The following is a 26,470-nucleotide window of genomic DNA, read 5'->3' as shown; positions in this document are numbered from 1 at the left end:
GAAAAGGGAACGTTTTCCTGCATTTTAGCAAAACTTATACTTTATATTAAAAAGGTTACCAACAAAGTATTCAAAATTTTCTTTGCTACTTTGTAAGACTCTTAGAAAACAGCAAAAACACAGAACCATAATTTCTGTGTGCAGGTTTTGTTTATTAAAAAAATACGAAATTCAGCTCCTATTCTCAAGGTCTCTATAACTAAATGAGATTGGGGTTACATGTTTCAAAAGAGCTAATGAGGGCAAAGAACTTCAGAGTAGCTTCCAGATATTTTTGAGTTCTTTTCAGCATCTGTAGTTTTAGACAGACATCAGATTCAAGCACCCTTTGAAAGCAGGAAACTGAACCAACTTCTCAATGAGTTACAAGGCAAAAAGGGAGAAAACCCTTCAGAACAGCAGCAGTCAACACATCCATAGAGGGACCATGAGCCAATAGATCACCTGTGTGCAAGGACCAATTCCATACTTAACCTTCTACAATGCCCTTCTTTGAAACCCACGAGTCAGACTGAGAGCTACCCCAAGGAGTATTGCATGGATTTAGTGGTATTTGACAACAGAAAGGGCAGGACCAAAACACATTTAAGACAAAAAACACTTCAACAGCAAACACCCAGTGAGCTCCCACATAACAAAAGCCGCAAAATAAGCTCCTGATGAACGAGGTAGAGAATTCATGCTTTCAAAAAGTCCCCATGATACAATATTCAGAGCATTTCCAGAAAGCTTAAGTAGAATATAGGGAATTGCATTCATTCTAACCTGTGTCTATGCACAGCATCCCAGGCACATCTCACTCAAGACAAGCAACAAGTCTCCCCTAACAAACCTGCTTTGTAACAACTTGTTAGGTGGCAACTCATTTACCCTAATCTTTTAGGGAAACATGGAACATACCACCTCTACTTCATATAATTTCTCTATTCCAAAGTGATCTCACAGTTTGCTGAAAAAATGCTGTGGTATTCAGCAGATCCAAAATAAAAGAAATCCTTGTGGGGTGTGGGGTACCATCTGACAACCTCTTTTGGCATATTGCAAGAGGCTGAACAGAAATATATCTGTTAGCAGACCCAACCAAGGACGAAGGTTCACCATGAGCCTCAGCTCTCTGCTGTTCCTCCCCACCTCATCACCAGCCAGTCACATGGTTCCCAGTTCTTCAGTAGCACTCAATGCTAAATTTGAATCATGGGATTCAAACCAACAGGACAGCACACAGCAGGTCTATCTGTCCCAGTCACATTTTTCCACCTTTTTATTCATGGAAATTCAACTACTAATTATTTTTGCAAATCAAAATTTACATCTCAACACTAAGAACAATACAAGAAGTTTCCTTTGTCTCCTGTTTTCACCTTCCCCTTCGGTACTTTCCCACCTTTACACCCAGCATATATATCAAGTCCTCATATTCTCCAAGAATAGCTCAAAGAACCACAGCTTTCGTTTGCTGCTAGAAACAGATAACTCTGAAGCTATCCATATGTTTTGACAAATGCAGTCACTTTGTCAGAATATACGGAGAGAGCTAAAAATGGTTTTCAAACAGTAAGTAATAAAAAGCCTTCCGGAAAAGGTTCAGAGTGCATCAACAAAAAAGCCACAGCCAGAAACATCAGAAACAAGAGCACTATAATTTACTGGGCATGAAACAACGCTGAATATGCTCAACAGTACTACTATGACACAGCAGCTTGAACTAAACAGGTAGAAAGGCATGCAAGAGACAGACCTTGATCTTCCAGTCTCAGAAGCATAAACATATTCAAGATACAATTTAACCAAGTCACATGTGAACATCTACAGACCAAAAATAGTCTTTTCAGTTATCTTAGTCACAGCTGGAAAATAGAGATTCTTCAGGTTTTGGGTTTTTTAATGTTTATTTATAATAATTATTTTAATGACACTTCATTTAAAACCTTCTCAATGTATCAAGAAAACTCAGCTGAGTTTACATCTTTTTGCATCTCGATGTAACAGAATTTACCATAAAACTTCATCTACAAAGAGGCTTTATACAAAAAACAAAAAAGAGATATTAGCAAATTGAGGCTACAGAGTAAGAGAAAATGCACATTTATGCTTCTTTGTAATAAATAGGTAACGTTAACTGCGCTGTCCAGGGCACTCAGATAATACTATTCGTATATGTGACAGTAATATCTGACATAAAAAACCCCAGGTGTTTTAACAGGATAGATACTTTATGCAGAAATACTTACTTCCAATCTAAATTGGGCATATACACCCACTTCTCTAAAGGACACTGCAATATGCAGTATTTCTGTGTCAGAGTTGATATTTTATCTTTCTGTGGAGTTAAAAATGCTAAGAGGCTCTCCTTACCCAAGAAGAGCCAGCCTCAAGCTTCACCTAAAGTGCATGAATAGCAGGTTTGTTAGAACAGAAGGTTTGAGGTTTTTTGCATGAACAGAAGCAGCTTACAATGTGACACTTCTCTAGGATGTGACTTCTCTACTTAACTTGCAAATGTGTAGTTCTCAGCAGCTGGAGAACTAGAAAGCAGTATCCTGCTCCATATTAAAAACCTACAAATAACAACATGAAAAAAGCAAAGCAAAAAAAATCCCATCCCTTTATTAATGTTGGGATATGGGCACTTTCTCAAGAAGGAGCAAAATTTGTACAAGTGCTCTCTAAAGCACAAATATGAAGAGCATATAGAAGTTATGAGAAGTCTCACAAAAACAATCAAATGCAGTAAGAAAAGAATCATCTTCATTGAGGCTAGAGCTCTAACCTGAGTGCATATTTTACATTTGGTGAGTTGAGGATATCCTAACCCTAGTGTGATGTAGCTCCACTAAACTACTTAGAAATATGCAAAAAAAGTAAAAACCACATGTTTAGTGAAGTAGTGAAGCATGGGCTATTCTTTATTATTATTATTTCTTTGTAATAATTTACTTATTTAAATATTAATCATGTTTTACTTAAATGCATTAAATTGATTTGTTTTTTTTAAGCTGACAGCAGGAGTTTTAAGGAAACTGCTAAGTACACATATCGACAAACACAGCCTTATCCGAGTAAGCAGAATAAGTTCTCTGTGTCTGCTCGCAGTTCATCTTGCTAGTAACAGTGAAGCATTTGTCTCCTTGCTTTTCAGTGACACAAAAAAAATCAAAAAAAAGATGCAATAACATGTCTGTTTTAAGATGGTAGAGGAATAAGATAATCAACTATGGATTTACCCATTAATTTTATTATCTTTTCTGTAGAAGTTTATTAAAAAGACAAATACCAAAAAAGGTCTTCACATTCTGTATATTCTAATTAGTGTAATTCAAATAAGAATGGTCATTTTATGCCCTTTAATCAAATGCTAGTTTCTACTAATTTCCATCTATTTTGAGGCAACTCAATTTCATCTTTGGCTAAAAAAACCCTACTTTTGGGTAAAATATTTTCACTTTCTCACTATACTGAGTGGCCTAACTTCACCTGATTAGGAACTGCAAAGCATGTCAGGATAGAGATTTAACCACAGATTCTAAAAGGTATTAGATTCACAAAGATTTCAGAGTCCTATCAAACTGTCAACATCTTCCATCTTCCTACTCTGCTGCTGGTTGAAATGATATAAAAGCATTTCTGCAGTTCAGCCTTTTTTGAAGCAAAACAAACCACCTAAATGGTAAAAGAAGAAAGCTGAATAGCAGATACCTTTGCAGTATGTCATCCATATGATGAATCCCTACATGACAATGCTATCTCAGGAAAGGTGTGGACTGAGTCCTTAAATTGATTTGACAGAAACATCTGACAGACTGGAGAGCCTATTGTTTCACCGCAAGTCCAAAAACACAACTGACACCAGACCACTGTCATCAAGTGTGACTCCAAAATGGGACCTTGCTTAATTTATCTAACCCAGCATCCTCCTCCTGAGAGAGGACAAAAGCAGATGTTCAAGAGAAACCACATGAAAGTGCTTTGAAGAGGGGCTGGACCAGATGGCTTTTGAGAGATTCCATCCGAACAAACTACTCCCTGATTCAGTAAAAAGGCATGCAAACAGTGATGCTTCCTTGAAATATCACTTACCTCCCAAAGTTTATGGTGATATTTGACAGTAATCTTTATTTTGACCTCTTTACAACGTGAGTTTTTGAAAACAGTAAACAAGAAACTATCAACAGCCAGTCCTACACATTATAAAACTCTAAATTTATTTCTCAAAAACCAAAGGCACAGACTTTAGTGAGGCACAAAGTTCAAGCAAGAAATGACTGCTTAAAATTTATTTGTAGAAGGCCTATTTTGAAGCCCTCTAAAAGAGCTCTATAGGTGCAGCATCAAGAAACTGTGGGAGGCACGTAACTGGAGACCTCTTCATCCATCTTTACAGAGAGCTGTTTTCTACAAATTAGTACCATGACATGATTTCAGCTACTGTCATTATGATGATCCTCCTGATTTCCTACTTATCCTGCTGTCAGTATCTTTGCCTGGTCTTAGTCAGCCACTCAACACCATTTATTAGGCAATAGAAATACAATTAGAGCACTCCACACTGTGCAGTAAGAGCAAATTACTTCTTATAAATGAAGTTTATTTATAGAAAAAAGACCAAATAGAAAAGTTCAGATGAGTGCCAAAATAGGGAACAAGACTGAATACATATACACACACACACAGTGCCTAGAAGTTTGTCTGTTGATTACACAGCACAGCTGCTGCTTTGAATGGTAGGTCTCAACTCCTTTCTAATTAGACAGGTATATAAAAATGTTATGCAACTACTTCTAGAATAAATGCATTTACTGTTACTTAAAGCAGAAACTGTTTTTGAGTAGAATCTCTAAGAGTCCAAGTATCTGCAAAGCTCATAAAAACACTTCCTCTGAGTCAGTTTTATTTTATTCAGCTTTCTGAATGTTTGCCATTTGACATAAATCAACCAAAGCAGATAAATTCACAGTCAAATAAAATTTTGGACACTGTCCTCAGTTCAAACCACAGCCAAACAGCGTATAAAAATCACATCCTTTTACTTAATGTAGACTGAAATAGCTGTGATAATTTCAAGCCAAACTTTTTCAATTTAACAAATATTTAAAGCTGAAATCTGGCCCAATCATCCAGGTCTCAACTAGTTTCTCTGCATTTAGTCACCAAAAAGTATCTGATTATATAAGGACTTCACTATTAAACAACAGTGGCTAAAAGGATCAAATTGCACAGAGCAAGCACAGTATTTCAGAAACACAACATGTTTTTCTTCTTAAGAACATGGATTCAGTTTTTCAACCACTAGACAGTGTTAGTCTATTAAGTGGATTAGTAAGCACCATGCATTATTGGATTAAGGTCTACCTGTATTGTAGCAGAAGTGGGTATTGATCTTGCAAAATCACTGAAAAAGGACACTGCCCTGCAGTGGTAATTGGTTTAGTTTTTTAGTTTCAGTTACTCAGGAAGAAATACGAGACAATATATATCCTTGAAATAATAATTCAAATAAAAATTTTACATAAATAGTAGTAATACAAAAATTGAAAAATTCCAGCACAACTTTACAGAAGAAGCAAATGTAAAAAACTATTTTTATTCATACAGTAACCTACGTATAGGAGGAGTTTTGACAGAGCAACCATGATCACACTCTTCAAGGTTTGACTTTGCTGAAGTTTCATTCAAGTCAATCAATGCACCACAAATGGTGCTGCCATGGAACATAGATGGGGTGTGGGAAAAGTGGCTTCTTTTGTCCTGCTCAAACCAACCTCTGCACCAGCTCCCTCAAAGGCTTCAGAATACATGGAAAGAAGGTGGCTATGATTTTGTTTCCAGTTACTTCTTTCTGCATCAGAAGATTCGTACTAACAAGGTTACTTCTGGATTTTTCAGAGCTGGAAGTGTCATACATTGGATCTATATAGAGAGATTATATGACTTCTTTTCATAACTACCATTGCTGAGAGCACTGAAGAGTGGTTAGTCACAAACCTGTGCGAACATCAAAAAGGTTTCTACATTCCCCAAGTCTTTGGTCAGACATCTGGAGATACAAGGTTAGAATCTGGGGTCCAAAAGGTTAAGAAGGAACATCCTCTTAAAAATAATTATAATAAACTTGAACATTACTTTATGTTGCTAAACCTATCAAGTTAAGCACCTTGATCCAAGAGCCAAGAAAACTCATCTTCAGGTCCTTAAAAATCCCCTTGTGTTATTTTTGTTATTCAGTCCTACGTGAAGAGAGGGTATTTTTACTGCAGGGTATTATATTAATTGCTCAAATGCCTCTTTGACAGACTGTGCCAATGTCACATAAAGCATTTTCTGGGATGACAGAAAGAAAACCAATCATCTTCATCAATGTCAGATTAAAATAGATAATAAGGAAAACAGCAGAGCGAAAAATAACCGGAAACTGAAAATAAACTGTCTCATCCATCAAATCAAGGAGGAACAGATGGTGAAAGAGAATTGCTGATTTTTGAGACAAAGAAGTTTACTCTCAGAAATCCTACAGCTCCCTTTAAACTCTGCAGCGTGGGACAGAAACTTTAATATCCTTCATCAGAAAAATCATGTAGATGTGAAGGCAAATTAATGGATCACAGTTTAACACAGAGAGAAAGTAAATGTTTCACAGATTTACATCACAGGTTCCAAGAAGACAGTTGTAGATGAAATATCAACTACCTCTTTATCAGATTATTATATCACAAGTGAATCACTCATATCTTGCATGAGCCAAACCTGGAATACCCCCGAGATTGCTCTCTACCATGTTTGTGAATACAACACATAATATTTCCATCTTGCAAGATAAACAACACAGGCAATGTGCATGAAGGCAAGAACAACCAATGGATGTGTGCAGTGAATGCCCTTTGTTACTCCATGCCATTCAATCTTACCACGCATCAGCAGCTGCAGATCTGATAATTATATACTTCAGCAATGGTTTGTTTCACAGTCGTTCATCTTAACACAATGCTCATGAGCCTGTGCTGAAAAGTGTTCCACACATATCCAACAACTTCTTTCCACTTCAGACCACTGAATTACTATTTTTTCACTATCTGAGAAACAGAAAATGAACCCACAATTCTGGATTAGTCCATAAATTCAAAATACAACATATAATGACCTCAGATGGCAAAACTGCTATTTTAAAAGGCGCTGCTGTTTGCAGTTTGAGATGTCAGCTGGGAATACTCCAGGATTCTTTTCAAAAACGTGAACTCTCACCTTATACAGAAAGCAACACCACTTGACATATCCCAAGCAGTAAAACAGCATAGCCAGATGCTGTTAGAACTGACACTTGATGTTTTTTATCCAGCTCACATTTATCTGTGTCCTTCCATTGCATTGCTTCTCATTCCACAGAAGGCTGAGTTTAATTCCCTTGAATCACAAACCATTTTTACCCTTCTGGGGAAGCCTCTGTCCAATGAAACACATTTGTTTATCCTTTACAGGAGAAGTTGCAGAATGATTCATTTTGCATTAACTTTGACAGACACGTGGTTCCAGTCGTAAGATATCAGTGCTATTCTGGCTTACCGTTCCATCTTTGACCAAAACCAAAATTTCACTGATAAAAAGCTAGAAGTAACTGTGAAATTAGGAAACCAGGACCCCTGAAAATAACTTCAAGTTTAACAGAGGGAAGGAACTACACCAAATGGCATTATTACAAACTTAACATAGCTTAAATCAACACTGAAAGAAACTTAGCACTATTACAAAATAGAATGCAAGAGTTCTCAAATTTGTGCTCTTGGTAAACTACCTACAGAGAAAAATCAGGATGAAAGTAACAGATGACAAGAACTCAAACAGAAAAAAGTAATTTGATGGAACAGCAAGCTTCAGCAGCCTTTCTCCCCTCCAACAACAGATAAATCTAAATAGTCTGTCTTACATATTGTATTATGGTAAAAATTACTGGAAAATACTATCAGATACACCATAAGAAGTAAGAAAAAACATTATCAGAAGATGCTCATTCTCTTTAATACGAGAAATTCAAGACAAGAGTATGGTATAAACTCTATCAGTAAATATGCTCAGAACCTCAACAGAAAAATATCCAAAACCCAAAATAAAGCAGTTGCATATAACAGCCATACTACACATAAAGAAAAACACAGGAAAAGGAAGAAAAACTGTTAAAAATGGATTGACAAAGAAGATCTGAACTGACTGCTGTAAAATCAGCCAGAGGGAAAACAATCATATTGAATCACATTTAATGGGTCACATGGGCTTTACTACAACTGTATACTTAGACCACAACTACTCCATCTAAGAATATCACTTTGGTTACAATATGAACCTGTTCCTTAAAAAAGTTGCCAGCATTTCAAGATACAGCAGGCAAGACTAACATTTCAGCCAACAAGAAATAAGCAACAGTTTTAAACTTATACAGCATATTTACCTCTACAAGAAACTGGCTCCTACTTTGAATCTCACTCTGGGCTCGTAGCAATGATGGCTTCAAAAACCAGTGCTGCAGTATCCTGACACCTGATTATCACAGGCTAAGGAACTAGAAACAGTATAAATGTGACTTCTAACAGGTCACTGCTTACAAGATGCACAACATTTAGTTCACACCCTGCTCATGCACATGACAGCTCAGGACAATCTGTTGAGTAGCAACAAAACAAGTGCTGGCCACCTTATAATCAATTTAAGAAATAAAACATCCATTAGTCTGGTACCTTCTCTAAGATACGTTCAAGTTCCACACATTACTAATTATCCTTATTCTAATATTAAAAAGCCAGATGCACGCATTTCAGCTAAATTGTGACCTACAAACCTGTCATCAATGGGAACAAGGACCAGGTTCAAATGCTGATCTCACCATAATGAACAAGCTTACTACAAAAAATTAAGTATCAACAGAGTAACTGTGTGTTTGTGTGCATGTGCACACATATCTGGATGTGTAAAATCAGTAAGCACATTTTTATTTAGAAGTGCAACAAAAAAATGGGAAGGTAGGAGAAGAAAAAAACACCTGGAAAAAATATTTATGCAGCTAGGAACACAGCAAGGACAGCCTGAAGACAGCTAGTACTGTGACAGGATTGATTATGTAGGGAACCACCAAAAAAATTCACAAAGCATCAAAAGTGAAGATGATACCTACACAATGCAGAGCACAGTCTCTCATTAAATCATTTTTATGAAATTTCCTGAATTAATCTATTAGAGATCCAATAAAATAATTCACAGCATTTGTTATGAGACTGACAAGAAAACAATATACGGAATAGAAAAAAAAAAATTGTTTGCAACAGAATCATCACTTTTTTTAAAAAAAAGTAAAAGCCATTTAGATTACAGGCAGATTTTTGCCAAATTATGGGCTCATATCCACACACTTAGAAATATAAATCTCTTCCCATAAAAACCTTTGCCAATAAACAAAGAATTTTAATAGATAAATTAGGATCTGACCAAAATACTGCCACATGAGAAACAGATCAATTACATCTACAGTCACCAAAGCTTTACAAAAATATTTTCTTTATTTTTCCATTCAATATTTTAACACATTAATACTTGGTACTTAAGGTTAGTTGTCAAAACTTGAGTCATGTAACAGCAAGCATCCAATAAGAACTACCTTACTGTAGTTGGCTTTCATATAATCTACTCAAGAAGCTTTGCATCCAAACACTTAATAAGAAAACAAAAATCCAAAGGCTCTTTAGAAGTTATCCAGTAAGCACTACAATTCCAATTAATGTTTTAATTGCAAACAATTTAAAAATGAGAATTCAAGATCAATCCTATTAAATGCCAACTTTAGCTCTGTTCATTAGAACCTTTAAGCTGCAGAGAGGAAAATGTTTAAAATGAGTTTAACAAAAACTGAGATCCAATTTTTTTTCCTATTGAGTAATTAAAAGCCACTATGCTATAAGCAACTTGTGAAAGTATTTGAAAAAGTATGGTTTCTAGATAAACTCAAGTAGGTAGATTAACTGAATTTCCCTTACAATAAGTTTCAACAATAACCCACTGTAAAAAGTTTCTCTTTTCCATCAGGTTTTAGACTTTGTGCACATTTCTTTCCCCAGCAGTAGAAAAAAAGGAACAGCAAAACACTACAAAAGAGGCAACAGCAGCAAGTATGCTGCCAACTGTAGTTCACTGCATTACAAAAGAAAGAGAACAGGGAAAAATAAGAAAAAAATCCATCCATAAACCAACAAAAAAATAAGAGAGCTTTTCTAACGGAAGTCAAGTACTCAGATGAATATGTACTTCAAACTCCTGTCTGAAAAGTAACTCACTGGAAAATCACGCAGGCCAGTAAACTCACTGTTAAGTGACTGATCTTTCACATCTTGGAAAGACACTTATTTCTTCATTAAAGACTTTCAGAATTCATCCTATTCTGCTGTCTCAAAAATTTCTGATCAACCTCTTTCCATAAAAAGCAGTGACAGGCTATTGATGAGGCATTACTCCAGAGAAGCATGTAATCTGTTGGCACACACTGGCTCCATTCTGAGTTCTACCAGTTTCAATTACCTTTGGTTTTACCTCTGCCAGTTCTAGTGCATTCAACCTATTTTGCTTTGGCATCCCCATCAGGTACATGCTAAAGTATTCAGCTATCAATTTTTATACTTCGTAGACATCATTAGTGGAATACAATAAGTTATTTCTTTAAAGAATTCTGTAACCTTAACAACAACCTCTTCTAAAGCTATACTTCATGGAAACCTCATAATCCTGTGAACAGAATCCCTGCAACTTAATTTTTTATCTAGTTTTCTGAAGGAGCTATTTCTGTTATACCACAACAGTTGAACCCAGACTTCAACATTTCTTTACAGAAAAAGTACCCTGAGAACTGTACGAGTGCTATCTAACCCAGCCCCCTGGCACAGCAGTACCAGACAAGCAGTTGCCATGCAAGTAGCCCAAAACAGGCTGCAGCCAGACTTACAATGGCCACAGGTCAGTTTTCAGAGGATGAGAGATCTTGAGGAATTCAGGTATTCTGAAGAAGTTAACTTACAGGGAAATGGATGCAGGGTACCTGGAAGAAATCTTGCTAGTTCTTTTCCACCACATGCTTTTTCTTTGTAAAAACAAGAGGATGCTACTCCAGTCCTGTACACAAGACTGTACTCTCCTGACTGCATGCACAAGGCACTGCACACTCAGCAATGGCAGTGTAGGATCCTAAGCAGCCAGATAATGAAGGTGGAACCAAAGCCCAAACACCTACTCAGATACTGTGGTAGTAGAGACATGACGGAAACCTTAACTAGGAGCATTTCATTAACAGCAGACCAACAAGAACTGGCAACATCCCAAAACTATTCCTACTTAGTTGTACTGGTTACTTTTCACTTAATTACTCTTCCTATCCTGTGATAAATGATTTTGTTCCTGGCATTGAAATTGATGACAAGTAAAGAGTAAGTATCTGTGAGTAGCTGAGTGTCTTGGTACCACTGGTTGGCTTGATAAATAAATTGATTCAGAAAGGGAACAAGTGAAGAGGGTAATTCTAATCAGAACATGATCCATCACCAGAAGATGCAAGTACTAAACCAGTCCAAGCTTTCTTCAGTGAACAATAAAAGCATTTTAAAATCAGGGTGTGCTGCTTCTTTAATGTAACTTCAAGTCTTGCAAAATACAGTCCTTTTCTTTGCATCCATGCCAAAAAAGCCATGTTTAAACCAAAACACTTGAGTACGCATATAATTACAAATGAAGCACTCCAACAATATTGCATGGCATTCTCCTTTTAGTTGTAATCTACAGGTGATCTACAAGGCTAAGGCAACAATTTGGAAACAAAACAGGCAATTTACTATAGGAGAGGTTTCAAAACAGCTTTCAAAGTCAAAGCTAGCGAACAGTTGCTCAAGAACTAGGACCTGCGTAGATAGGTCCTCTGGAAAGCCACTCAAGTGTAAGTGTTCTGTACTTTGGAAATAAGATTACATTAAAATAAAAACCCCAAACTTAGAAGTTCAGCTTCTAAGGCAACTCATGAAGCCTGAACACTTTGAAATACACAGCTCTAGGAAAAGTCACCACAAACACATATTCTTAAGTACATAAGGTCTATAGGAGAAAGGAATTTTTGAGAATTATGACTTTGCATCTTCTTGGGTGTTGGTTCAAATCCCATTAGCAGCGTCATTTCAATACATGAACAACAAAAGAGGGATTTCCTGACTCAGTGTTTAGAAGGAAGACACACTGAAAAATAACTATTTGTTCCACACCTCAAATACACTAAAGCAAAAACACCACCCACTACTTAAGCAAGTGTAATTATATTAACAAACAGAACTACAATTCCACAATTAAGACTTTAATTGTGAGTTACTAACCACAGTGGTATTACTTCTGTAAGTTTTCTTTTCTTAAGCATCTGATTTAAACATGTACTTTCCTCCAAAAAACCTGAGCAGCAGAGAAATACAGAGAATACTCTTTGGATTTCAGACAGACTAAATATTTATGTCGGGTTCTCAAGTGTTTCAACAATCATTTTATACTTGAAGAGATTACACAAGATTATGAAGGAAGCAGGCTACCAAGGCAAACTTAACATTTTTTCCACTGCTGAGCTTTAATCCTGCAGATGTAGAATTAGTTGCTTTAAATCATTACTTAAATGTCTTACTTTGAAAGCATCAAGAATGGAGCTCAGTTAAATGTACATTTCTGCTCACTTTATATAATATCCTCAGAGGAGGTGCTCGTGAGTTTTCATTCTGCAAAACCAACTTGTTGTAAAAGCAGCATGATGAAAACTACTGCTCAGCCTTTGAGATTATTACTAATATGAAATTGTCTCATGAAGATTGAAGACAAATCAATGAAAACTGATTAATAAGGAAAACGAAGGGCTATTTCAGTCTTCAGTTTCTCAAGAAAAGTTTATGAACACTAACAAAAGAATCAATAAAATTTAGAGAAAACAAACTGAGATAGAAATGTCAAAATGTTTATTATAACTAGATATTATAGAGTAACACCAGTTTCTATTAAGGTTTATTTTTTAATGATTCTTAGAACATTTGATATAAGAAAGGTATTTTGACATCCTCTTATACTTGTATGTGTGTAGTTCATAATCACTTCACCCCTTAATTATATTTAATGTAAACATCATAGCACCTGGAAATCAGCAACTCTATTCACAGAAAAGAGCTTATTAACATTACAAGCCTCAAATATATCAATCCTACCAAGTCCTGACTCAAAAGAGCGACTTACAAGACCGAACACTGTCCACATGGGTCCAAAACAATGCCACCAACCAACTTAGCTCAGATAGGGAAGAGAAAATTTGCTTCAGAAACCACTCTCTAGGCTGTTCAACAACTACTCAGCCTTATGCGTGACCACATTGAAAAGCCCACTCTCCAACTTCACTGGCACAAAGAACAGCAGGAAGCCACCACACAATGCCATGAGCAGCTCCATCAATTCCAGGGCAATGACAGTAGCTGGGGAAAGATGTCTTTTATGGAGTACATTCACACTTCAGGCACAGGAAATGTTTTGCAAAACTGATCTACCTCCCTGAAAAAATTCTTACTGGAAGCACCAGATCTGTTTGATGCTGTACTTACTACTTGTTCAGTCACAAAAATCTTAAACTAATCTTAACTAATCTTAAACTAAACTGTTAAACTAAAACCAGAATTGTTTCTACAGCAGTAGAAACACACACAACAGTACAATCATACTGGCAAATCCCCTCCAAACACTGCTCTAGTGAATTTTCACACTACACACTCCAAAAAAGCCAGATATAATGCTATGCACATCTATTAAGTTTAACTGATAATTCCAGACTAAATTTGCAACAGGAAAACAGCTTCTATACAAATGTATTAGCTGCAATATCAAACCTCATGGACACCTGAAAATAGCTGGACACAGTTCCCAGATCCCAAACATTATTTGTTTTCTTTGTTGTACCCGTTTAGCAACACAAATACTATTTTTCTTTTTTTTTTTCCTTTCAGAACAAATGTGTAACACACTGACACCGAGTACCTCCAACAGCAGATCAGTAGTTGTGCAATCTGCACTACATTTTAACTTTGAAACTTTACCAAGTAGTTTATGTATAATTCGATTTACTATTACAGATTAGTATTATTATGTCAGCTAAAGACCTCAAACCAAGTTAGAGTACACTACATCACAGGATGAATATAGCAACAAATAATTATAATCTTCACAATCTACTTGCAGATTACATTACAGTGTTTACCAACACAAGTGATCAGTAATACACAAACTATTTCATCTTCGTATTTAAAAACAAACACATTTTTTCAGGGCATACTATTACCAGGTACTTAACTTCAAAACAAAATAATTTCTCTACCCCATCCCTCACCAAATGTCCGCAGGGTACTAGAAGATCAGACATCGTTTTGTTTAAGCACTCCCTTTCAAGTTGCTGATTTCTATACTTGGGGGTCGTAAGAAGAGAACTAGTGGCATTTTTAATTTTGGAAAATACTAACACCTCCCTTAGTAAGCCAGACAGTGGCACAAATTTCCATGTAAACAAATGAAGACTTAGTAGCAAACACAAAAATAGTAAAACTAGTAATTTTCAGTCTAGTTTTGGACCAATTTTTCTTCTTGAGGCTCACAGTCGTCTACAGCTTTCCTAAATGTAATTGCTTTAAAACTATACTACAAGGAAATGAGAACATCAAGGTAATTTTGCAGACTTTCTCCAGTTCTAGCACATCCCTACATCTACAACTTACAAGGACAGTTTCATCCCTTCCTCCTTTTTATTACCTGTAGATAGCAGAAAACCAAATTTTACTTTAGACTTAACAATTTTGGGACAAATAATGAATTATGTACTTGAATGCCAGACTATAAAGGAACCTGTCATCAAGTTCCAAAAGAAAAAAGCAACCCTCAAATTTTAAAATTCTAGCTCACTTTTGTAATCAAAAGAAAAATATACATGATCTATACAATGAGTTTGCACCAATTTGCCCTTGATTTCTAACTCTGTCCATAGTACTATTATGTTACATGCTACTTGCACATAAAGTCTGCACAAGATATCCATTGTGCCAATTACAAAACAAAGCACTATCAAGCTAGCCAAATTACAAAAGATAAAGCTAGATAACAAAGTGACAGATGGCTATTATAAAACATTCTAAACTATTATTATTATTTTGCTGATTACCGTGTCAAAACAAGGTCACATATCCAGTAGCATCAGTTACATACAAATGTACACAACTTTACTAGCAGTCTATTAACATAAAAGGACTCTAAAGAGCAAGAAAAAATAAATGAGATTTCCTAGGAGGAAAGATGACAAATTTGGGTCATCACTGAAGCCTAAATAAACTGTTCTGAATTGTATTATTCATTCAAACTAGCTATAATTTCCCATTTTCTGTAGTCCATAGGGAACAAACTGTTTACATTTGGTTTTCTTTGCAACCATACAAACTAGAAAGGTTTGTTTAAATTAATGCTTTGATTTTGTAGCATAGTTTTGTGGCCACAGAAGTGCAGGATAGACAGGATCCTACTGCCTGGTTATGTACATGGTTTGCCATGTTGCGCTCAACCATAAAAACATTCTTTTTTTATTCAAATGAAAATCAAGTTCAAATTACTTCTGTCATACTTGCAAGCAGCATTTGAGGCCAGATCCACACCAAACTGTTTTAAGACTGTATGAATAGTCTTAAGTTCTCATAATTTATTCATCATTTATTCATCAGTTCTCATCATTTGTTGGCCTCCTCATCAACTTGCAGACCAGACATGCACTTTTTAACGAACCTAGATTTATCAGTCTAGCAGGGGAAAATCCGTATTTCCTCCTGAGATCATGCAAAACATACTTACATCATCATCATCACAGATTTTAAGAATTATGTCAAAATAGTTCTATCGATCAACACTCAAAACAAAGAAAGAAACTTACCTACTACCATGAGAGTGAATTCAAATCCTCTCTTCACAGACTTTCGGTAAACTTGATTTGGAAGATTTGCAAACCCCACATATCCTTCAAGGTTCTTCTGTTGCTAAAGCAAGAGATATTTAGGAAAAAAAAAAGTTAAAAGGAAATGTAATTTCCTTTTGATTTTTAAATTAAATTTAATTTTTAAAATTTAATTTTAATTTAATGTATTTTATATATTTAATGCATTTTAATTTAATTAATTTAATTTTAATTTAATGTAATTTCTCTGTTGGCTTGTATTCTTAGTTATTGAAATATTCACTTCATTTTCATGTTAGTAGAAAAGTGCTATCTACTAAACTTCTCAACAACGCAAGCTGTCTACATTAAGACAGTGCAATGAACTGCAGCAAAAAATATACAAAAAAGTTTTTTTCTTTTACTGGATAGCCAAAAAACTGGCACAACAACTCAGCTATACTAGGAGTATTTTGATCAAATACAATTGCCATATTATGACTGTTTGTACAAGCACAAGAGTGTGCAAGTGCAAACAAATTAAAACATAATCAACCTGGTACCAATGTCCCTTTGAAATACAGGCCAGCAGCATGAATGCACCTTTCCTATACTTCCACATCATGGTGGTACCGCCTCAACATTTTGGGAACCAACCTGACACCTCTGCTTCTGTGTCACTCAACTGGAGGCCTTCATGTTAAACCCAGACTTACACTAATGTAGCATGCCTTGCAACAAACACTCCGTACAGGCAAAACTTCAGTTGCCTCATACTCTGAAAAACTTACCCAAAATAGTGCCTACTGGGAAACAAGAGAATTCTGGATGTTAGCCATCACTTATTCTCACCACATTAATGAAAACGCTGGAGATGCTTAAAATGCCTCCTCTTCACTGTACTAGACGCAGCCATCTCTTAAAGCCCAACTGTGCTACCTTTACACTACACTTCCAGCACAATACTACAACTGCTGGTTTATTAATGAAACAGCTCTTATCAAACAAGGGATTGTTTTATGAGACTGGACAGTTTAGTTATTTTACAAATATATCTGAAAAACTTAAAACGCTGTCTTGAGACAACTGTGTACTTAATGCAACACAAGGCACTGTTTGCCATGGAGCAACGATTTCAGCCTTTAGGCATTATGTCCATGCAAAGCTGAGAGGATGTCATGCGATGGTGGTATCCCCCCAGTTTCAGAGTTTAAGAGAGCTGTACATATCCACATATCTGAAGTGCTGTGTACAAGTTTAAATCCCACTCTCTAAAATTATCTTCATGAGCATAGAGGAATTCTGAAAAATAATTTGTAAAAAAAAGCTTTCTACTACAGGCACTGTTGCCTCAGAGCTTCTCTGTATGGGATACAGTATGGTTAATTTAAGTTTGGTATGTGGTTGGCTCATTTATCTTGAAAATTTTCTTTCTAAAACTGAAAATAATTCCACTTCATAGAATATTTAAATTAGCATATAATTTTTAAATTAAAAATATTTTTTAATTAAAGCAAGCATATAAACCCACTATCACCTTTAAAGTACTGACTGCAAGAACTAACCTCTTGGCAGTCCAACAGCAATAGTCAATAAATGGACTCTCTTCTTTAAGTCAAACAACTGATTTCTCCATTTGGCAAATAAACTATTAACCTCAAACAAATCTACATCATTGCAAAGACTAAATTAAAGGTTCAAGTTTAAATACTCATAATGCAACAAATGTTATTACTTCTCTATATGCAGGAATCTTTGCATCATGTCATCACGGAACTTTTTAAAAGAACCTTTTTGTTTCAGTATAGCTTTTGGTGCAGCTATAATCTCATCTGAAAGGTTTTAAAATATTTTAAATATCAGCCAGGAATTTAAAATCCAAATATTTGTTATAATTTTCCAATCTGTTACTTCATGTAAAGAATGGAATTTATCACAATCTAAAACCCTGAGCAGGAGCAAATACTTCAGAGATAATACATGACATGCGGGTCAGTGCTTTTTAAGATATTAAAGAGCTCCTTAACAGTGCATGTCCTTAGTAACCACTAAGGATATGGATGTGCTATTCATCCAACCAGATATGAAATATCTAATCACAGTCAGACACTCCTAATAGTTCTACTAGTCAACCAACTGCATTTTTTAGTATCTACATAGCTTTTAACGTGTGTCATGCTCACCAGAAACAGCTCACCCTCTCATTAACTAATTCTTCTTTTGCTTAAAAGAATGGGTTTCCATATACTTCTTGTTTTGAACCAAAGTTATTTCTCTTCCCTTCCCATTTATATAGAGCTCCACACTTAGGACAGTTCTATTCCTAAGAACTTTTAGATCACTGAGTATGAAATGCTAAAAAAGAATGAATGGCAATTTTTGGGTTGCTTGCTCTGTTAAGTGGGTCTACAGTTATTACACCCACAATTCCAGATAATGAAATATAAATGGTAGTAACAAGAAAGATGAAGATGTATCAAATGTTACACTGGGCATTAATGCTGTGTTTAATATGAGCATTTGCTGTCGATAGGAAAAAGTCTTTAAACAACTGCAACTGCATTCCAGATTCAGATTTCTAGTACACCAATTAAAACTAAAGATTTCAGTGTACTGTTTTTCAAATGGTTGCCTTTGTTCATAACTTGCTACTTTCAGTAAGACCAAAACAAATTAGGAATTGAGTTTGCAACAGCTTTTAAAAGAACTTACTACCTTTTATTGCAAAAGAATTGACTTCCACTGTCTTGAACATGGTGCCAAATGAGATCTCCTGTTTCTAATACTTACAATACCTTCCCCTTAACTTTTATTCCTTCCTGATTTTCAACCAGCTTCTACCTAAACTCAATTTTATTTCCTCACTCCTTCTATTCCCACATAAACTGTAAAACATCTGCATCAAAGTAATACTTACAGCTACTTTGTAAACAACACGTTTCCATCATTTTCAGGATTGAAGATATCAAGAGAATACATCCAGAAGTAGTCCGGTAAAACGATGAATTTGAACCATTGCAGCAATGAGTCCATACAGGTACAGCCACAATACAGAGAGAGGAACAGGGGCAGTGTGAGGAAAAAAAAAGAAAAGAAGGAAAAGTTACTTACATTTGATCAAAATAACCCACAGTATTTTCCACCTCGTATGCTCAGTATGTAGAATTTTAAGCAGAATCACAGAATGGTTTGGGATGGAAGGAATCTTGAGGAGTATCTACTTCTAAATCCTGTCATGGGCACGGACACTTTCTACTAGGTCAGTCTGGTCTAAGCCCCATCGAACCTGACCTTGAACACATACAAGGATGGGGCATCCACAACTTCTCTGGACAATCAGTTCCAGTGCCTCACCACCCTCACAATAACGAATTTCTTCCTAATACCTAATCTGAACCTGTCCTCTGTCAGTTTAAGACCATTTCCCCTTGTCCTCTCACTTCATACCCTTGTTAAAATTCCCTCTTCAGCTTTCTTGCAGGCCTCCTTAATTTACTTTGTTAGTAACCTTAATTTAGTTTGGATTATACATAAAACAACCTAATTTCATGATAATATACTACATGAACTCCAGCCATTTAATGATCAATACAGGTACTTATACAATAGCTCTTTTCTTCAGTTATTCAGCATGTTTTTTGTTTGCCATATGCTAGCTGAACCTGTAATCAGCTCAGGAATGTTTCTTCTTTATGCAATCTCATTTCACCACACTACTACACAGTATCTTTATTTTAGTGTGGAAAAGGTACAAAGATGAAAACCATCATCACAGCATCCCAAGATTCTGTATTTCTAAGTCACTTTATATATTCAGTGAACAGTGTCAATTCACTTCATTTGCAACACTGAGCATTAGAGCACTGCTACAACCTTGGGCACAACTGTCATGGTTCAACAGCCAGAAAATGAACAAAGTAGGGAGCACAAGTTAAGTGTCTGTTCCACAACATCTAACTCCATGCATGACAAGAGGTCTACAACAGTTCTCCAACATGCCACTTAAAATACCTGAACTACAAAGCTGTATCACCAAGATCCTTGAAGTTTCTTTTTGTCACTAAACATTTTCTTATACTTATGTACTTCAAGACATTGATACCAAGAGTAAAAAAAAAAAAAAAAAAAAAAAAAAATTTAAAAAATCTTAATAGCAAATTCTAGGCCAGCAGTTAAGATGCTTCTGCACCTTACTATCTAATTTTTAATCAATCCTATAGTCCCCAGAGTCTGAATCAGTTTTTGGAAATTTTACACTGTGATGGAAACAGCAGTTCAAAGTGGCACTGAAGTATCCTTCTGCTTTTCTACCTAATGCAATATAAACTGTTTTTATGGCCCTCTTCATGTTCCTTCAGCAGCCAGAGCCATAACAGCCCAGCACATCAGGTACACTGCTACTTAACTCTTCTGAGAGAACAAAAGAGCAAAGCACTGCTTATTAATGCCAGTCCTTCTCTGTGCCTCGCAGAAAGGTGACGCGAGACGCTCTGGGAGGAAGCTCCCTTTGCTTTGGGAGGAAGACAGATGCACACAAGGGCCTCCTTCCATGAACAAAAGCATTCTATTTCAAAACCTATCATCCAGCAAGAGCAGCCACATAGGTCACACAAAAGTTCCTGCCTTCAACAGTGGCCAGAAACATACATCTAAGGTAGCACATACAGCAGAATAAACAGAGCAGTTTACGTTTCTCTTAACACCTCCACAGTCACCAAAGATCTACCTCACAAGCATTTGGGATGAGGGTATTTCGTCACTTAAATAGCATTTGACCAACTTCTCTTCCACACGCATTCCTCTTCTAATCACAAAGCCAGCATCCACCATAACAATGACTTCCTCTGTACATTATTAAGAGGATGACTTTATCATTTCAAAATTACCTCCTGTTAGCTTAACTGCTGCACAGTAGTATCTTCATTGAAAAACAGCCCTAATCATCTAATGTACTGCATTCAAAAGAAGCCATTTCATGTCTCTCGTTATTCCTGCTGCTCTTACATAACTCTACTCTAGCTCTGTATTCTTCTGAAGAGGCCAGGGCAAAAGCTACACACAGTATCCAAGGGGCAAAACACAGATCCAATGTCTGATCATGGGCTATCTCTTACTGTCTGATGCTTTTACCAATTCCAACATGTAACTTATTTGACTCCTTCCAAGCACTGAGCTGAAGACACTGTGAACTGTACACAAGACCTCACTCCTGAGCTTTAAAAAATGTTCACAGCTTGCCACTGAGCATACAGCACACAACAGCCCATGTATATCACTTCACATTCACCCATGACACATTCCAGCTACCATTTTATATCAAGTCTTCTAATATTTTCATGTTCTTCCAGTTGTCACCCATCTCCAATCCAACTTAGCATAAATAAAGGCAAGACATACAATTATAAATTTGGCCTCAGATGACTTTCAGTGCATCCACTCCGTGGATGTCAATGTTTAATGTACATCTCCCTCAAGCGAAATGTCACAGCCCACATAAACCAGCTGCAGAGCTGGTGTTTTTGGATCCATCATCTGAATCAATGAATTAATAGCCAGCAGCAAATTGCTCTAACAATGCAAATGAGTGAAAAGAGAAACAAGGAATCAGTGGCTTCCCAAGCAGATCTAAGGGAGATCACTGATTAAAAAAGACAAAAACTCCTTTCTTTTCATAGAAGTCTATCGTCTTTGTTATTGCCCAGACACTGTAATTTACATTTCTCCTTTATTCTGGGATGACTGTGTTAGGAATGATACATTTAAAGTCATTCTTCAGGTATTACCATTTGGGCCAAAAGATGAGAGTCTCTGGCCCAAGGTCCAGTGCCTGACAAAAGAGTGTGCCTTATCCCTCTGGTCAAAAGAAGATGCAAGTCCAAGGCAAGCTAAAGTAATTTTTTACCTCTATGACATGTAACCTGGGAGTTCAGTTCACACTGAGCATGGGTAAGCGCAGCTGCTGTGCACTGGCAGCAACCAACAGCCTGTAATACAATGTTATGAAAGCTCTTTGAGGATTTATGACATAGCCAAACCAGCAGCAAATATTAATGAAGACAGCTAGAGAGAAAATAGAACATCAAACAGAAAAGCAGTATGACAGTGGGAAGTCACTGTCCTTTCCAATCAAAGCTGGCTTTAGCACTTCTCAATCAAACTTACACTAAGAGAAAGAAATACTTATTTTTCCTCTGGTCACCTTCCTAGGAAATACTGCTTTTAAAAGTACCCGGCAACATCAGAGAAAACCCAAAAATTGTTGAAATCTGACCACAACACAAAGTTATATTAGAAAAGGCAGATACCCTCCGCATTCAGCATATGATAGCAATGTTTGTTGTCATCAACAATGAAAAGAAAAGCTGATCATTCCTCATGCATTTCACACAGCTGGAACCCTCTGAGCACAATAGTTTTTTCTACAATTTATATCTGCCATGGTGTTAATTTGTTTCGGTAAGGTAACTAGATGTAGGGCAAGTTTTCTTCATACACAATCTTTGAAAATATGTCAATGCTGCTAAAACACAAGAATTTGCATTTGCTCTAACAATTATTTCAATAATTAAAATCGTATTTTTAGAACTTTTAGTCGAATTTCTGCAAACATGCGCAAGTTGCACATCTTGCAACTTGCAGGTTTTTTTACTACATTCTTAAAATGCAGGTTTCAGGTAGCAGCATTTAGTGTAATAATGCTTCTACAATCCATGAGCACTTGTTAAGATACTATGTAGTACCTCAGCATTGACTTTTTTTCTCTGCAAAAACCTTTAAGATAAACACAATCCATATTAAAATAAAAACAAAACAGAAAAATCCAAACAACAAAAGAAGTATGGAAATAAAAATATAAAAGGTAAACTCATCAGATCTATTTGCAAAGTTAAACTTGCGCTCAACATCTATGAACACGTTTGTCATTTCACTATTCAAAGTAAAGTGAAAATATTTGCTGGGTCAGTAACATCTGCTGTAATCTGCATGGCAGAAGTCTAGCACTGATGGAAAGGAAATGAGCACTTCCATTCCCTCAAAGAGACATCAGCTGCAGCCTTTCTTTGCAAGACAACAACTTGATATCCAAATGCGAACCGAGGGTATGGCCTACATTAGAAAAAATAAAAGATATTTTCATAAAGGATTGAAAAAAAGAAAATCCTTACAATGCATAACCACAACTAAGAAATGAGCATCTCTTGCAGTCTTTAGCAGCAAGCTGAGTAAGTCAATAAGCAATAATTTCAAGCACTGATCCACTGAATGCACTAATTCAACTGTTCCTCAAAATCTCACTAGGGACAGTGAGCGAGTATAGGTGAAGAACGAGCTTTAGGCTTCCCTCTTTTTTCCCATACCAGACACTCTCATCTGGCTTATTAAAAATAGTGCTGAAATATGTGTGATGTCTAAGAGCAAAAGGACTCTGTACTATAAAAACCAGAAAGAGTAGACAGCATAATCTGTCTGTTGAGCTACAGGCAGCATATCCAGGAGGAAAGCAGAAAACTCCGAAGAAGAACAAACAGGATGTAGTAGGCACACTAATAAACATTAAGTTGTCTAGTAAAAAGAGATCTGAGAGACTTCAGAGCCAGAGTAAAATAAATATGCACAGCAGCTATAGCCAACATAGCCAGAGCTGCACTTCTCTGAGCAGCCAAAGTGCAAAAAGGCAGCCAACTACAGGAAAATGAAACCAGTTAGGTATTTAGAAAAACAAAACTAATTATAGATAAATAGGGGGAGTAAAGGGGCAGAGAGGGAGGAAGGCTGTCAAACTATAAAAGCAGGCCTGTATAACTAAAAAATACAATATTAAAAAGTTCTACCAATGATGATTCTATAGAAAAATTCAGGCCAGCCACACAAATTGACCATTTTCTTGCAATAGTTCAACCTCCACTAGAATTAGCTAGGTAATTAATTCCTTGAAAATAAAGTAAACCTTTTCTGCATTTTAGATGAAATTGTGAAGTAAAAGAATACTATTTTAAAGCTTCTTGAGTGTTGGTGCATTTTTCCTTTTATTCTGGATTTAAAAAACCTTAGTCTGCCTGCAGAGAGCAGCACACAAACCACCATCACACAGCAACTTGCATCCAGCTGAAATGACCAACTCAGAATCACATCTGACAGTGAAGTGACCAATTATCTTCCACTCTATAAAGTCAGGGTCGAAATGAAATGGCAGCTGGGGACTTCGTGTCAAAAATGGCATCAGATCACGCAGCATCAACCACACATCACTTGGTGCATCAATCACCACTGTTAACCTCTCTAACTCCTCCTCCTCAGTTTTGCTGTCCTCAAATGTTTATTCCAATAAAAACACTGAACCAAGGGCTGAAAATTAAAGATACAAAAAAAAATAAAAAATAAAAATATAAAAAAAAAACAAAACAAAAAAACAAAAAAACCAAACCCAACTATGGAAGATCCCTGGATACAAAGCCTCCAAGGAAAAGAAAGCCCACTAAATACAAACAAACAACTCCAACAAGAATGAAAACAAACTATCTGTTATTGCACTTCATATTTAACATGTCTCATGTCTATTTAGCTTGAGAATGTTTCCCAAAAGACATGTAAATAAAAGATTTTAATTAAAAAAAAAAAATTAGTAATTTTTAAAACCCCTACCAACCAATACCAAAATGGTGGCATCTTTCAGACAGTTTTATCTCGCATTATTTTCATCTCCTATGACATCAACTACACTATGGTTTTGAAAACAGCCATTTTTAATGAAATGGAAATTCTCCCCTGAGTAGGTCAGTGCCTCTACACGGAGACCATTTCAAGAATCTCGCTTAGCACTGGAAGCACAGAAGGAAAAAAGCAACGAAGCACAGTATTAAGAAACAAACTAATAAGCTGCAATGCATCATTTTGTTCCTTTGTCATATCCTTTTTCAGTTCCTTCAGGTTCACCCTCACATTGCATTTTCCCTTCAAAATTTGCATAAAGATGGATCAGTTAACTGAAAGATTCAGCAGGTGACAATCAAAAAAACAAAATGGAAAAAAAAAATAAACAACCCAAGAACAAACCCAAACCAACTGATTCCCACACAAAATCTCTGGGTGAAGCAGCAGCAACAGCACAGGCATCTCACATAAGCCCAAGCAGAGACATGAGTTTCCCAGGAAGAGTAGATTGTTGCAATCCAACTGGCAGTACTTCAACCAAGGGACTCTGAAAAAGGCATTTGCAGGTGTGCACTTTGTACTTCCTTCAGTTCAATGCCTGGAATCCCCACAGAAGTGAACTCCCCAGCAGCACATCCTATTCTCCCTCCTCATCAAGCAGCTGTAACAATGGCAGGACAAGAAATAGCATTATTACAGTTCTAGCCCAAAGGGTTACTATCAGATCTAGTAAAATTTCTTGAACGTGTAGGTGCAGAAATGCTAATGAGAGGTGAATCATTCATGCAAAAATACTCAAGTACATTCAGCATAGTCTAAATGAAGTGTATTCCCCTAAAAGAGAAAAATTACTGTATTTCATCCTGATTTTTTGCTTAACATGGACAATTCTCATCTGAGAAGTAACTAGGGTGAAGGGCTTTCACTACACATTTCTGTATGGTGGCAGCAACTCATTCAAATATGGAAGTCATCTGTTTCTGTATATTCATATTTTCCTATACTAGCTTCTATGCTGAACTCCTTACCCTCTGCCATAGAGAAGCTTTCAAATGTCCTGCTGGTTTCACCACAACAGACATTTTGAGATAAAATTTTAAGGCACATGTCCCTGTTCCCCCTATAAGAGCATATTTCAATGATACCAAAACACAGAACTGAGGCTTTTTAATTATAATTTTCATGACACGCTGAAATATTTTTCTGTTTCAATACTTCTGCTACAAGGTTCATCAAACCTTGAGAAAGGTCTGTAGGGATATTACTACATTACTAATACTTAGAGAATTTTACCTTTTAACTATTTCCACACTGAGTTCTCTATTTAGACTATAAAGAATTCTAATGAGATCAAGATGATTAAAAAAAAGACCCAGGTGTTATTTCAAAAAATTATGCCAAGTCAAGTATTAAAAACCACTCCATGTGTTAAATTTAGATGTTATGAAACACAGCTGGCTGGTTGCATTGTTTTAAATTATCTTTATTTTTAAGCTAGGGAGATACCACAGAAAGATAGCTCCCATTATAATTACTGTGTAAGGAAGATAGGTAAGATTGTTTCCCTGTGAGTTGCAATGGCAACGGATACAAAGAACCGTCCATATCTACAGTAAAATTTACCATCTAGGTTGAATACTAAGACTATTACAATATGGAGTTGGGAAAACTACCATTCACCAGTAAAATAGTTTGGCATTTAGAAACTGTACAGTTTTACTTCATTTACTCCATGTGAAAGATTTAATTTTTAACTTGGTGTTTACTGCACGTTTTTCAAAGAGGAAGGCAACACATCTGAGAGCAACCAAATCACCAGCAGTCAAAATGCTT

At 36.2% G+C, this 26,470-nt stretch overlaps 1 protein-coding gene across 1 annotated transcript in view; it reads right to left on the bottom strand.

The window, feature by feature from the left end:
• SEPTIN7 (septin 7) overlaps positions 1-18,926 on the bottom strand; it is a gene marked incomplete at its 5' end in the record, with an annotated part of 63,314 nt that extends 44,388 nt beyond the window's left edge. Inside the window, 2 exons of the mRNA XM_058831073.1 lie at positions 15,986-16,088; positions 18,903-18,926. Coding sequence (XP_058687056.1) covers positions 15,986-16,088; positions 18,903-18,926 — 127 coding nt within the window. The remainder of the gene's footprint in view (positions 1-15,985; positions 16,089-18,902) is intronic.
• Positions 18,927-26,470: the final 7,544 nt, after the last annotated feature.

Source organism: Poecile atricapillus, chromosome 2 (assembly GCF_030490865.1).
Source record: "Poecile atricapillus isolate bPoeAtr1 chromosome 2, bPoeAtr1.hap1, whole genome shotgun sequence".
In the NCBI taxonomy this organism is placed as follows: Eukaryota; Metazoa; Chordata; class Aves; order Passeriformes; family Paridae; genus Poecile; species Poecile atricapillus.
The sequence above is the reverse complement of the archived record's forward strand: the minus strand, read 5'-3'. Positions and strand labels throughout refer to the sequence as shown.